Source organism: Schistocerca nitens, chromosome 11 (genome assembly GCF_023898315.1).
Source record: "Schistocerca nitens isolate TAMUIC-IGC-003100 chromosome 11, iqSchNite1.1, whole genome shotgun sequence".
In the NCBI taxonomy this organism is placed as follows: domain Eukaryota; kingdom Metazoa; phylum Arthropoda; class Insecta; order Orthoptera; family Acrididae; genus Schistocerca; species Schistocerca nitens.
This window is the reverse complement of record NC_064624.1, coordinates 146,196,057-146,212,222: the sequence shown is the minus strand read 5'-3', so window position 1 is coordinate 146,212,222 and position 16,166 is coordinate 146,196,057. Positions and strand designations below refer to the sequence as shown.

At 42.4% G+C, this 16,166-nt stretch overlaps 1 protein-coding gene across 1 annotated transcript; it reads right to left on the bottom strand.

Moving 5' to 3' along the window:
- Positions 1-14,501: 14,501 nt before the first annotated feature.
- On the bottom strand, positions 14,502-14,939 carry LOC126212728 (uncharacterized). Its single transcript, XM_049940139.1, has one exon. It carries the CDS (start codon positions 14,937-14,939, stop codon positions 14,502-14,504), a length of 438 nt encoding a protein of 145 aa, XP_049796096.1.
- Positions 14,940-16,166: the final 1,227 nt, after the last annotated feature.

The following is a 16,166-nucleotide window of genomic DNA, read 5'->3' as shown; positions in this document are numbered from 1 at the left end:
TTTATCCTACAGAGGTGTGCAGTAAGAACACAATGTTAAATTGGAACTGAATATCTTCAGAAAAATATGTTCTTCACAGACCTACATACCTACATGGACACACTACTTGTATGAGCAGTAAACAAATATTTTATTTATTTTAGGTGTACTGGCAAAGAAAATAATTTAAAAACTTGAAAGAAGCTAAAATTATTTTCTTTGCCTAAGTCACACTGAGTGGACCTTCTTAGTAAGTATAAGAGATGATCAAAAAGTTTCTGAGGGCGTTCCTGCAGCATATATGCAATGTTGCAGGACTTTGATGTGGGTATGTAAGCACTGACATGTAGTCATGGGATCAGTGTGACATTTGTGTTTTCCCAAGGTGCATGTCATAAGAAACAATGTGCTGTTTTTCTTTATTGGGCTGAGAAGGAGAAACAGTGGCAGAATTCCTTTGAAGAATGAAGAATGTGTATAGGGCAGCATGTATCAAAAACCAGCACTGTGGGATGGTGCATGACAAATAATGATGATGATGATGATGATGATTGGTTTGTGGGACGCTCAACTGCGCAGTTATCAGTGCCCATATCAGTGCCCAATCTGTACACAGTCCAATCTAACGAAGTTCACAAATGATGATGGAATGAGGAGGACAATAAAAACCCAGTCCCCAAGCAGAGAAAAATCCCCACCCCAGCCAGGAATCGAACCCAGGACCTCGTGATCCATAGGTAGCAACACTACCCAGTAGACCATGAACTGCCGACATGCATGACGAATAGTGCTGCTGCTTCATGATAATAAATGACCCAAATAACAAAAATCATAATGCAGAAGTTATGCCAACACAAGTCAGAGACAATTGCACCTGCCCTACAGTCCTGATCTCTCCCTTGTGATTACCACACCTTTGATCCCTTAGGAAAGGACTCTAAGGGTCAAAAACTCCTATCCAATGATGTGCAGTATGCAGTTATGGACTACTTCACACAGCAGGACATGATGTTTTAACAAATAGGTACCTTCAAACTGATGAATAGGTGAAATAACTGTGTCAATGCTCACAGCAATCTAGCCCAATTGGTGTACTGATTCCACACTTCTGAACGGAAACGTTTAGACCACTCGTTATACACTGATCAGGCAGAACATTATGACTACCTTCAATCTAAACCTGTCAAGGCAATAGCAGCATCACCTGGCAAGGAATGGCTGCTAGTCACACACACGCATGATGCATGTGGTACCAGTAAGCATGCCGTCTGGGTGTAGACTGCAGAACATGACCTATCAGTTTTACCAGAGGCAGATTGTGACAGCCTGGAAGAAGTGTGAGCATTTCGGAAACTGCACAACTGGTCCAGTGTTTGAGGAGTGCTGTGGTTTCTTTAACATGTGGTGAAACTGCATCCATACATCTTTGGGTTGGGCGGCTCCCTCCTCATTACAGATGTCTGACATTGTAGGTCAGGCAGACTGGTAAAATAGGACATGCAGTGAACTGATGGACCTCTGCTGCCAATGACCCATGCATGCGCCAATGTTAACCATGGCATTGGCAACTATGACTGAAACAAGCACAGGGCCACAGGCACTGCACGTTTGTGCATTGGTAGAGAATCGCATGGTTCTGGCGGTTTCCGGCGACTAGGGGAAGCAGTGTGTGTTGGTGTGCAAGACTCACACGTCCCCTTCATCATTGGACTTTCTTGGAGGCTTTGCTGATCTTCTCTTCAGGATAGTCGGCCTCATCGATCTCTCCAACTTCTTCTCCGAAGATATAATACTGTTTAAAGGAATTTTCTCTACTCTTAAAATGATGCTATACACTCTAGATACTTTTAAATTAATCCCACTATATTTTCACTTCCACAAACAGAACACCGCATAACAGTTCTCACATAAATGAACCATACTTCGTAAGCCCAATGACTCTCAGACCAACAGAAACTATCAAGTACTTTTACAATAAATTCATTTCCAGAAATCACTCAAAGTTCTCGCAAGTCCACCATCATATCTCTAGAGCGTAAGTTAGCAAGTAAATAAGTGAGTGTCTTTTTTTTTCTTAACATAATTCAACTGTTCACAATAATGACTGACGTAGCACCATCACAAAGTTAGGCACGCTTGCTCCTTGTGCTGGGCATCTAGCTTATGTGGTGAGTGCTGCAACCCCTTGCCCACGTTGATGAACTGTCCACATTGTAGCATTCTTTTGACACAGATACACCCTGCGCACACAGAAAACTGGCGCGAGGTACACACTCTCCCACCTTTCACGCTCGTAAATAAAATATTGGGTGTTCAAGATGGTGGAAAGCTGAGGGTCTCAAATTTGCGTCGAAATTCTCGATGCACTACATGGTCTTATGGATTCCAATGCCTCCATCATGCCAATTTAGGTTGCAAATCAGTACTCTTCCAGGGGAACAGCTCCTCGACACCTACACCATGGGACGTAAAAAACAAGCTGGTAAGTGGCTCCGTTATCCTCTTGAAACATTAACATGGGCATCCAGGTGTCCACCAGTGCTCATATAGGGCGTAATGACAGCCAAGGAGTAACATACACCCCTTAATGATAATCATGTTTTCCAACAGCAGTGGCATTTTTCAACAATATAGTGTGCCATGTCCCAATGCCAGGAGTGTGTTGAGTGTTTTGAGGAAGACAATGGCGAGTTCCAACTGATGTGCTGGCTTCCTATCTCACCAAATCTAATCCATCTGTGACACGATTGCATAAGGCATCAGATCTCATCGTCCCCCCTACCTGGAATTTGTGGAAATTAGGTGACTTGTGTGTCCAGATGTGGTGCCAAGTCTCTCTAGCAACCTACGAAGGCCTCACTGCTTCCATTCCAAGGTGCTTCACCACTGTCATCCATGATAAAGATGGACACACTGGTTACTGGGTAGGTGGTCATAATGTTCTGGCTGATCAGCATATGCCTACTCAGTGACTCCCATTTTAATTTGATGTCAGGCTGGGGGACTGGTCCAACAAGAGAATCCGAATGTAAGTATCTGGGAGCACTCTTCATGGACAACTCTTCATGTGCAATTGGGATCAATGCCAGTATGCCTCAAGGCAATTGAAGGTTTGGCCATGTAAAATATTCATTGCACCTGTGGTGATATATGGCTCTGAGATGTGGAGTATTCAAAAGCAGGACTGAATTTTCTCATATTTGAGAAAAAGAGATGCAGAAGATAGTATGTCCAGTTTCAGCTGCAAACACAGGTGAATGGAACATCATGCAACAATGAGCTGTATGATCTGTGCCAAGAAGCCAATATAGCAGGAATCATCAGAAGCAAGTTGGCTGAACATTTGGCTTTGACAAGACAACAGCTGGACACGGAAGTTCCTGTATATCATACCTGCAGGCAGACTCGCAGGAAGAGCTAGGAAGAGGTGGAGCGACGGCCTCTGAAGACGTGTAACAGTCAACCATAGATGTGGATGGATAGAGGATGCCAGCAATGGACAGAAAACTTTGGAGAAAGACACCTGTAGCCGTGTGCAGTCTATTAGGCTCAAACACATAAAAGTTAAAATGTCTACATGGATGCCTAGGAAGTTTACATAGTATGTTCCATTTAGGGTATGATAATGTCTACCTATAGTGGTACCAGGTCATTTTTGCACCTATGAAATTTTATTATGCGAGTCCTTGTGGGATTAAGGTACACGCTGTTAGCTGTGAACCAGTTGTAGGACTGATCAGCCATCATCTGATCTGTGGATGGCTACTTGCTTGGTACGCCTGTTAGCAAACATTCCAGTATTTTAACCTTGTAAAAGAACTTGTGGGAAAATTGATGCAACTACTGAAAAATCAGAGTAGCAAATTATTTGAAGAGTCACTGTATAAAAAATATAAGTGAAAAAGGTCTGTAGTTGGTGCCTAACAAAACAACAGGATCAAGGAGAATCCAGAAATTTAGACACCATGCCGGCAGGTGAAAAGCCAATGAGGAATTGATATCAAGTAGGGTCACTGAAAATAGGATTATACATATTGTGACAAGTCTTGTTCAGATTATATTTAGAACAGACAGCAAATAATCTATGATAATCCAAGTCATGTACAGTTTTAGAACAATACTGTGTAATTATTAGTGCCACTAATTCCACTGCAATATATGTTTCACATTAAACAATCAACCTATGAAAATTGTCCTTACTCTGCATGCAATAAATGTTAAAGCTTACAATATTCTGAGTTCCACCAGCTTCCAAATTTTGTTCAGGATCTTCCTTGATAAATTCAGTAGAGCAAGAGATTCCCAATGGTTCTTCATCAAACTAGAAACTTTTCCAGACTGGCCAATCTGAAATTCCGAGCTTGGAGTAGGGCAATCTGGACTATTCTTCTGGAAAGAATTATCATGTCTGTTTTTCAGCATTTCCCTCCAGTGCAACTACACTGGCAGTGCAGGCTACAAATATCACTGTTCCCACTCCCTCAGCTTTGGACTTTGCGTCGACTGTAGCAGATTAAGTCATGTTCCCACATTTTGTATCTCTCATTCAAGTAGGCACCTGAACTAGTTTTGTTAACTTCTCAATTAATATGTTGAACACACTTGCATGAACATCACCTTGTCCCTTACCTGTGTGTGCACTTAACTCGCTGTATTAGTCTCTCTCTCTCTCTCTCTCTCTCTCTCTCTCTCTCTCTCTCTCTTTCTCCCTCTCTTTCTCTCTCCGCAATCTGACCCCCCTCCATCCCTGCCTGTCTCTCTCTGGTATTACCATATTACCATATTTGCTCTTGTCCCTGACCATCTTCTCACTAGTCCCAATTTCTTTGTTACCAACACTCCCTCACTCTCTGCCTCATTTCCCACAACAGAGAGAATATTGCAGAAGGATCTGAAGATTTCTGAAACATTTGTGTGGAACAGTGGCTTTGAAGGTGGTGTTTGGGAAGAATGAGCACCAGAGGGAATCTCTATAACCTCTAATGTCCTCAATTTGGCCATCACAGTCACATTTGATTAAATATGATGATGCCAGGTTCTTCTTACCAGTCCTGCAGAAATGGAACTACAGCATATTCTTCTCCCAAAAATATGCACACTACCTTCCAATTTAGTCTTCCTCTTTGACACTTTCAAGTTTCATTATGCACTAGATAAAAACATGAAAATCAACTAGACTGCATTTTCAGTTCTTATTACAGATGTCTAACAATAACATTTTTATTTTATTTATTTTTTGAATTGTGGGTGTGAGACACATCTGCCTCGTTTGATGTGGTCTGCCAAGACTTCTCCTGTGCCAACTTCTTCATTTTAGATTAGAGATTGCATCCAATGTCCTTGAGTATTTGATGTATTTGAGACTGTCTTCCCCTACAGTGTTTTCTTACACAGTTCTCTCTAGTACCATATAAATTATTCCCTGATGTTATAACATGTCTGTCATCATGTCCCTTCTTGTCAAGATGTTTCCTGATACTGTGGAGAACCTCTGTACTTCTTATCAGTTACCTACTTTTATCATTATTCTGTCATACCACATCTTTGGTGGTTCAGTTATCTTTCTTTTGCATTTTGTAACTGTGCCTACCAAGTACTAATTTTAGTACCCCAGTGTATCTTATTTTACAAAGCTGGGTACTACTGCTAAGAATATAAAGACATGTGATCATCTTACATCTTGCCACAGGTCTGTGAAAATAAAGACTTCAAAACTTCCAAAAGTTCTTAGGTGTACCAATCTTCCATCAGATATTTGTGCAGATTTCCTTCAATGTTATTTTATTTGTCTTTCAACAGAAATCTGATTTGGTTCTATTCCCATCTTTCTTGGCATATTTCCATCTTCCACTCTTATTTTAGCATCTACTATTGTTTCAGTGGCACAAGGGCCTGCTGTATCCAGTGGTTACACTTCCCTATACAGCCTGGTGTTCTGTACAGCAACGTGATACGTCATTTCAAAATTAAACTCAGACAATATAGAGAGGCAAATAACTCTACTGTCAGCTGAAACCAGCAGAAATAGAGCTTCCTGATCAATATAATTATGAATAAGGCATTCCATGTAGTATCACCAGAATTTACCCAATCTCTTGCTATTTACACAGCTTCTTGCTGTGACAGTGTGTTCAGTGAATGTTGTTTAGGAAATATAATGCTCATTACAATGCAAATTTTATGCCATGTGCACTGAACAACCATCTTCTGTACTGTACATAGAGCCAATGTGTGCTTTGGGAATGAAGGCGGTATTTCTTAAAATACTTCAGTGGACAGTGACCACGAAGTTTCACACATATAGCCATCAGATATATTACTGCTTATGGTTGACTGCTTTGTCTCTTAATGCTTTTCTGTTAGAGCACTGACACTGGGCAAATACACCGATTAACAGCTACTGCAAAGAGGTGTCTTTCTTGCGTGGCAACTTGTTTGCAACACTGCGCCAACGCGGACTCTTTGAGTATTTGCTGCAATAAATAATTATAAAAAGTGTTGTTATTAAGCTGTTTTTAAACATTTACATTTGTTATAAATATAATCTAAGTGTTGTTAAATTTGTGAAAGTGTTAGTGAAGTATAAAATAAGATTAAATGGAGTAAGAAGTGCATTTTCCTTCTCGCGCCTATAACACAGATTTTAGGCTTAATTTCAGGCGCGCGTATTATAAGTAAACAGTGACTTAAACTTATATGTAATCACCAGGTTTTTTAATTCAGTACTCTTTCAATTTATTTATATCTGCCTCAAGAGTTTCTAGGGTCCTTTGTTTACATTTTAGTCAGTACTTAAATCAGTTTATACAGTTTCTGTTTTCACCATGAGTGAGAAGTGTGTGACATGCCGTAGGATCGTTAGTTCCGGGGTGTGGTGTTATGGGTGCTGTAGTTTCTTTCATTGGGGCGAATGTAGTGGCGTGGGAAATGGGGACATAAATGAGGCTCACCAGTGGTATTGTTGGAGCTGCAGTAGGGACAGGAAAATACTGGAACAGGAAGGGAGAATTGCAGCTCTTCAAGCTGACCTAGAGAAGGCAAGGGAAGATCTGGATAGGTTAAAGAGCGAGGAGGGTGAACAGAGGTGGGAAGTGGCAACAGGTAATAGGGGGAACAGGCAAAGGAGAGCATCAGACAGCTTTGTCATAAATCTTGAAAATAGATTTGACCTGTTGCCTCGGTCAGAATCGGATGAGCCTCGTGTAGCTGAAGCTGTAGAAAGGGCACAACAAGCTGTCAAGGACTTGAAAAAGGTAGGGAAATTTGTAAAGAGAAAGAAAGTTCTATTGTTAGGTAGTTCCCATGGTAGAGGTGTTGGCCACCTACTGCAGGAAAATCTAGGTCCAGAGTACCAGGTCACAGACTTTTTCAAGCTGTATATTGTTGAGCAATCTTCACATTAGGTCTAAGAACTATCGCTCCAGCACTCACTCTGTCCTTTAAACTTTTATATCTTGCCACTGCATATGCAGCTACAGATACACAGGCACCAGGTATGTTTATTGGTGGCAAAAAAGTACAATGTATATGAATTATGTTTGTGGCTGTGCAGTTACAGAAAAAGTATCCACAACTCTGTTTAACTAACTATGAAAATTCTCTTAGCATCAGATTTATGTAGTCCTGAGTCAGTCCAAGTATGCCACGAATAAAAAGCCAAATTACACCCATATCTGAGGCTATATTATGTACTCTTACGGTTCTTATCGCCTCTTTCAGTTCACAACATGCGCACACTCTGCCTGCTAGCGACCAACTGACTCATGCCACACAGGAACATATCAGTTTGACCACCAGTCTTACATTTTATATTCCAGCCTAACCAGTTCTGTTGCAGAGGGGCTTCCCTCCAAGTTTTACATGATTACAAACCTACATTCTCTATGCATGAAACAGTCCTACAAATAAAGTTTTAACTTCTTCATCCTTTTACAGTACCGGTATATTATTTTTGAAATTGCATCCACAGATTAATTACAATTACATAAATGCTCACAAATAATTAATAAAACATTCACACAGATGTTACATCAAAGTGCTTAGTGACAAAAGTCACATTAAGTAAAAACAGACAAAGAAGTTAGGTAAGACAATTATAGGTAATATCAATAATTGTGTTTCAATATGACGAGTAATAATTTTTTAAAATATCAATGATTAAACATCTTTTGCATCTTTTGACCTACAAATATAGTGCCTTATAATTTACAAGTATTTCAATTTAATAGCCTCTTCTGTGAACCTTTAACACCAACATGACATCCAATCAAGAAAAGCGGTCACAAAGCTTAAGAAAAGTGGCCACAGTGTTCACACCAATAAGAGTTAGTTACTTCCAATAAAATACAATAGATAATGATATATATATATATATATATATATATATATATATATATATATATATATATATATATATATATATATATATATATAAAAATAGAGGGAAACATTCCACGTGGGAAAATATATCTAAAAACAAAGATGATGTAACTTACCAAACGAAAGCGCTGGCATGTTGATAGACACACAAACCAACACAAACATACACACAAAATTCAAGCTTTCACAACCAACGGTTGCTTCATCAGGAAAGAGTGAAGGAGAGGGAAAGGTGAAAGGATGTGGGTTTTAAGGGTAAGGTAAGTCTTTCCGCTCCTGGGATTTGAATGACTCCTTACCCTCTCCCTTCAAACCCACATCCTTTCGTCTTTCCCTCTCCTTCCCTCTTTCCTGATGAAGCAACCGTTGGTTGCGAAAGCTTGAATTTTGTGTGTATGTTTGTGTGTCTATCAACATGCCAGCGCTTTCGTTTGGTAAGTTACATCATCATTAGGATCTCTCACATCAGCCTTCTCCCTATGCTATTATTTGCAATCATATTTTCTAACTTCATATTCGTTAAATGTAAGTAATAGTAGTGTTGTCAGAAGGTGCAGCTGGAAACTTAAATATTATTATCAACATTGTTCATATCAAATGAAAAAACAGAAACAGCCTTAAATATTAAAATCAGCATTTTACACATCATACAAGTGATACTGCAACATTGGTTTCCTCTCAGCCAGGCATGTCATTTTGATATTTTTACATGGCAAAGAACCCAGCAGGGAGAGAAAATTAAAGATTTCGAGTGAATTCACTTTGAGTTGTCAGTTCTTGTTAGCTGCTGGCTTTGGATGTTGATTTATTTCTGATATCCTCTTTGTGAATTGCTCCCTTGGGAACATTTTCTTAAATGCTGCCCCACAAAAGACAGCAAAGAAATAGATAGAGATATTCACAGCTGTGCGTCCAGAGCCTGGTAAAGAGATGGTGACACTGCTCCAGAGGAACAGTCTTCCAAATCACATGGACAACTTTTTTAAATCAAATAAGGGGAATGACTCCACATGAGTACACGAATAAGATATATGAGTAGAATGGAACTCAGTATGTCATATGAAGATGATTAATAGTAATAACACCCCTCAGGACACTCTTATGATGGTTTCACACATTTCATTGATATGTTCTTCCCTGTTCAGGCTGGTGTCAATATGAATTCCTGAAGTCCCAAAAAATTTAATTAGTATATTCTTAGCTGTTTACCTTTTAATATTACTATATAGCCATCCTACAAACAACTTCTCATTAGCTGCTTGATCAGACATTACTTTGACACAGCTTTGAGTGAATGACAAGCAGACATCTCTGCACAACAGCAATAGCACAAAAGACATAATAATTCTTTCTGTGCTTATCCCAAATAAAAATTGTAAGAGGAGATTGATTCAGGAAAAATAGATGTGAGATATTATGAGCTATTTGTCTCAGTTGACAAGATCTTTATTAGCCGTACATCACTGTACAAAAAAGTGAATTCCCTGTATATGGCCAGGACAGATCACGGTTTTGGTTTTGTTTTGTTTTGCTTTAGGACACAAAAAACAACTTGGGTCATATGCACCAAAGTCAAAACTGGACAACACAAAGACAGAGAGGACTTAAAGAAGAACTACACATCAGTCCCACTTGACATAATAGCAGATAGCTAAAAACAGGAATGTGGAGAAAGGGCTAGAGATGACACCATATACAAAGTGAGGTCCAAAACTAAAAATTGAATAGCCTTGGCCATATTGCTTTGGTGGATAAAAAGTAAAATGCGGTCGACATCCCATGCGTCATTTGCTAGAACAGCTAATAAATCAGATGGCAAAGCCAAGCTGGAATGTAAATTGTAAAAGAAAAGGGCATTCCTGCAGGAAGTGGCGGACAATTAAAATTTGGGTGCAATGCATACAAAGTGGCAGGGTAGTGCCACTTAGCAAATGACAATGGCTAAAAAGGCAATGACCAATATGCAGCTGAGTCAAAATAATGCCCTCATGGCGGGCGGGCCGAGAGGTGGTTGTTCAAGGTGCCAGGAGAAGCTTAATAAGTCAAAGCTTATTCCCTTGAATGGAGGACCATTGGTGATGCCAAAGGGACACCATCTCCTGACAGACAGCAACGCAGAGATCATTGGAGGGAATATAGGTACTTGTGGGCTGAGGTACGAGGACTGTAATCTTGGCAGCAGCGTCAGCAGCCTTTTTTTCTGGCAGACCAACATGACCAGTGACCCACAGAAACATGACACCGGCTCCACGAAGAGCAAGCAAGTGACAGTTTTCCTGGACCCACTGCACTAAGGGATGAGCAGTGAACAGCATACACAGACTTTGGAGGTTGCTGAGTCTGAGCAGAGGACACAATTTGGAAGGCTGTTTTACCAGATGTACTTCATGGCCTGACACAAGGCGAAAAGCTTGGCTCTAAATACTTAGGAATGTGGCACAAGCTAATATCGGAAGACACGGGTGCCAATGACGAAGGTACACCCGACCCCACGGTCAGTCCGAGAGCTATCAGTGTATACAAAGGTACTATCGTGAAGTTCCATGCAAAGGTCATGAAGCTGAAGACAATAGAATGAGGCTGAAGTAGAGAGGCCTTAGGAAGCGAATGAAGGCCGAGGTTAACACGGGCTGCTTCACAAAGCCGAGGTGGCCACTGGGATGGTTGCAGGTAGCATGAAGTTAAGCCGCCGTAGCAAGTGGCGAAAGCAGATTCAAGGAGGCGACAGAGATGAGGGACGAGCCCCATACCGATGATCAAAGGAATCATCAAAGAAGGAGGCATAGAAAGTGTGGCCACACGTGGCAGACAAACAGCATGCATATCTGCTGAGGAGTTCACCGCAGTAGGACAGTGGTAGTTCAGCAGCTTCAGCATACAGACTCTCAACCGGGCTGGTGTAAAAGGCACCTGTGGCCAAACAGATGCCATGATGATGGATAGTGTTGATACGGCATAAGAGGGATGGGCGTGCAGATGCATAAACAAAGCACCCATAGTTGAGTTTTGAATGGACAAGGTACCTGTACAGAAGGAAGAGGGTGGTCCGTTCGGCACCCCAGGAAGTACCATTGAGGACACGTAGGACAATGAACCATGTACAGCAGGCTATCGAGCATGAGCCCCAATAATTTGGTAGTGTAAACGAACAAGGGCAACAGGCCGAAGAAGTAGAGATGCTGGGAGAAACCATTTGCACCACCAGAAATACACAGACATTTTTCTCAGTGGAAAAGCGAAAGCCACTGTCGATGCTCCAGGAGTAAAGACGATCAAGATAGTGCTCAAGACGCCGCTCAGTGAGACAGGTCCATGGAGAACTCCAGTAGATGGCAAAATCATCGACAAAAAGGAGCCCGAGATGCCCGGCAGAAGACAGGCCATTATAGAGTTAATGGTGATAACAAAGAGGACACCGCTCGGGGCAGAACCCTGAGGCACACCATTTTCCTGCAGAATGGTGTCCAACAAGGCAGAACCCTCAGACATGGAAGCCCCACATGTAAAGAGTACAGAGGATACCAGTCCTCCAGCAGGTGTTTAGGCCTTCTCCAAATCGAAAAACACAGCCAGTTTGGGATTTCTGCAGGAAACCATTCATGACCTGGGTGGACAAAGTAACGAGATGGTCAACTGTGGAACGCTGCACTAAAAATCCACACTGTGCATTCGTCAGAACACTGTGAGACTCAAGCCACTACACAAGCCAGGCATGAATCATACGTTCCATCACCTTGCAAATGCAGTTGGTAAGAGAGATGGGGTGGTAGCAAGAAGGAAGGTTTTTGTCCTTAGTGGGGTTAGATATGGATCTAATGGTAGCTTCACACCAGCACCCAGGAAATGTGCCTTCCCAGATGCGGTTGTACATGTTAAACAGAAAGTGTTTGCCTGCAAGAGAGAGGTGATGCAACATCTGATGGTGTATGGCCCTGGGGTGGAAGACTGGGATGAACTGAGAGCATGATGAGACTAGTGGCAGCGCATCAGGTTCGAATTTTACAGCCAGACTGTGATAATGTCATAGCTTGCTTTGATCTTGGATGGCAGCACCACCCTATCGAAGGTGAGGAAAAGAGTGCAGGTGGGCACTAAGGAGGAATCTACCTTTTTCATTAAATGATGGACGGCAATGACAACCTGTTCTGAAAGATTGAATTTCGGCCTCAGACTGTCAAGTAGCCTGGTGTAAATTACACCATGGGAAGAATTCAAAGTTCTGTGGACCTCGACGTGAACAGGATAGCCATAGAGGAGCAAGGCAGTAAGCAGTTGTGTACATGAGACCGCGAGAAACCATGGTGCAGAGGAAAGGGTCTTTAAATCATTCACCTCATTACATTTACGTTTCATAGACAATGATTGGGAAGATGAGTGACTCATATGGAGAAAATCCCCCATAATTGCCAGCATCTCTGACGGTGCGCTCCTCCCAATTGGGGGTTCCCTTCACAAGGGGGTGCACCTGCCTTAGGTGATTGTTCACATCTCAGGTCACACCTCACAAACACCTGGTACAGGGACAAATTGACGATTTGGAAATGTTGCAGCTCAGGCAATAACTCCTTCTTGGGCGTGGCGTTTACCAGGGGCACGTGCAAGCCCTACCTGTCGACCCAGGGCTGGGAATTACATGTTACCCAGTCATCTGTTATGCATCAGGTACAGGGGCCAGCCTTCAGAAGTGCACAAGAAGAGAGAGGAACCTCGAATGCCGCAGTGGAGGAATGAGAGAAGAGAAAAAAAGGAAAAGAGAGTGAAAAACAAGGGTGTGACTGTTCTTCCATCAGCAACAGACAGTGCAGAACATTCCCAATAACATCCCAGACATGTTTCCCAATGGAGGGGAAAATGAATAGCAGGAGGATAGACATGAAGCACGGAAGGGAAAAAATGCTGCAGAGGCTGGGGCTCTGGGTTAACCGAGCACGAACCCGCCAAAGGATGACGAGCCCCTTGGGGGTGTTCTCCACAGTGCTATGATTTGTAGCCCCTTACAGTGAGAGTAGGCTTATGGATCCACCCCACCCCACCCATCTATGTTACAAGAAGCAACTACACATGCTTCACAAGGTCAGACTCACCCTTCTGCAGCATGCCTTTTTAACCAAGGGTCATGTAGTGAGAAAAAAAGTTAACGGAGTATGTATTCTTCATTAAATACAGTACATTAGTCAGGATACAAAAATTAGTAACAAATATAACCAGCAGAAGAAACTAACATGAACAGAACCTGTGTAGATCATCACACACTTCTTTGCACTAATAGATGGAAAACTGATTCGTGGTTACCCAGTACAGCAGTTGTGTCATTCTTTCAGGAAAGGACACTTTCCCCACCATAAATGCTATTCACTGTTCAGGCTATACTTCCAGGGATACTTCTCTTACTTGAGCAACAAAAGAGAAGTCATATTTCCACTTTTAGCACTTCTGAAAATACTTTCAAGATGAGTGATATAGAGAAATTGACATCTACGAGCTGAAAGGAAAATTTTGTTCAAATTCAGGTTGAAAGAGATGAGCCTGTAGCAGTGCTAGAAGGAAGACCCCTAACAGTTCCAGTAGATTAGGCATGGCTGTTTCATATATCTAACTCGATCAATAATTTAACACGATTATGAATATATCTCTATGCCAATGCTACAGTTGTTGTATCTCTATAAATGACTGTTGCTTTCAAATGCAACTGTTTGCACTTCACAGCTGAAAGCTGTCAACAGTACTTCCTACTGTCATCGACTTCTTTACAATGACTCTCCTATAGATATACCACTATAATGAAAGAAAGCTTTTTATTGAAGGCTCAGCACACAGAGAATTTCCCTGTTAATTTCAAGAGTTGTACAGGGCTAAAACTAGAAAAATTTGAAGAAACTGAAACTGAGATGTAGCATTAACTTATGAGAGTGTATTTTATTTCACCAGCAGTTATTAGTGACATTACAGTAACCGTACTACAGTTGCTATCACCAACTACTTATGTATTACAGACTTATCAAACTAAATCATTTTGTCCTCCACAGATGAATATGTAGATGATAATTAAAGCCACCACAGTTGTATGTCAAGTATATCTATTAAATCATAACAGGTTTCATTGTAAACGACCATCAACTGGTGTCACTGAAAATTTGCAGTCTTCATAACTGATTTTCACAAAGTGCCACAAACCAATTTACATCATGACTGAAATATGCAGGAGGAGGGCGGATGGAATACAAGAGGGCATGTGGCGTGCCAGAGGGTGAGTGGTGTGCAGGAGGGGGTGGCACGCAGGAGGGGGGTGACGTGCAGGAGGGGTGGTGGCATGCAGGATGGGTGGTGGCACGCAGGAGGGGTGGTGGCATGCAAGAGGGGTGGTTGCATGCAGGAGGGGTGGTGGCACACAGGAGGGGTGGTGGCCCGCAGGAAGGGTGGTGGCCCACAGAAGGGTGGTGGCACACAGGAGGGGTGGTGGCCTGCAGGAAGGGTGGTGGCCCACAGAAGGGTGGTGGCACGCAGGACGGGTGATGGCACGCAGGAGGGGTGGTGGCTTGCAGGAGGGATGGTGGCAAGCAGGAGGGGGGTGAGTAATCCATGCCATAGATGCTAGGAAGGGAGTTGTCCCCCAAATGGCTCACACTAAAGACAGAAATCTGGAAGTGGAGGCAAAAACCCAAGGGTGGCTGAACATCTCAAAACGTAGGAAAGAGAAGACTAACAAAACCGCTAGGAATACAGGGAACAAGGTGGATATCCAGGTTGACGTAAATCAGAACACTGAGAAAGGGGTTAGAGAGGGGAAGGAGAGGGGAAGGAGGGGGCAGAAACGAAGGAGTGTGGATTCAGAGGGAGGGGTACAGAAAGGAAATGCAGTCCAAGTAGGAAGAATGGGGCACAATAGCTCATGGTCCTGTGTGCACGATGCACGTCCTCATGAAAGAACTGTGAGCCCTGGGGGTGGGGGGGTGGGGGGGGGGAGGGTGGAACTGCAGTTCCAGCTGTGTAGATGATTGCATCAGACACACTGCACAATGTTTTCAATAAAATCTGACAGGTGCAGGGAATGTAATAGGAGAGGCATACAAAGGCCAGTTGGCTCTTAAGTGAAAAAAAAAAAGCACTCCGTCTTCAGGCCACGAGTGGCCTACTGGCACCATCCGACCACCGTGTCATCTTCCGTGGAGGATGCGGATAGGAGGGGCATGAGGTCAGCACACCGCTCTCCTGGTCGTTAGGATGGTATTCTTGACTGAAGCCGCTACCATTCGGTCGAGTAGCTCCTCAATTGGCATCACGAGGCTGAGTGCACCCCAGTTGGCTCTTAAGTGCTCAACACATTGCCAAGGAAACAACATGATCACCATAAAGTGATTAGGAGAACAAATTCTTATACTGATAGCTGGAAAGGTGCCATGGTTTGCACTGAAGTAAGTAGGAGAACCATAATTTAAGTGGCACAGATCATTGTCTGTGATAACCTGGTCTGTTAGAAAGTTGCTACTAGACAAAGTGGTACTCACCCCTCCCCACCCAGCGAACGCTATGGTTGGCGTGCTGTCCACAAGTTCAAGTGAGAATAATTGTATCTTATGAAACAATAATAAAAAATAGTAAGGATGAAGATCGGGGGCTGTAATCCAGTTCATTCAATAATGGTGATGCATTATGTGTTTGGTGCACATGGATTTACATCTCTTCCATAATGTCCAGTTCTCAGCTATTGGGTTTGACATGGTGAATATCCAAAACTCTTAATAGGAGGCACGGAGTGTCTGTCCTGCAGTAAATGGCAGCACAAGCTGTGTTATTCTTATGAACACTTG

What these genes read in the sequence shown, in the direction of transcription:
- LOC126212728 (XM_049940139.1), bottom strand. Translation starts at nt 14,939, where the DNA reads ATGGATTACTCACCCCCCTCCTGCTTGCCACCATCCCTCCTGCAAGCC.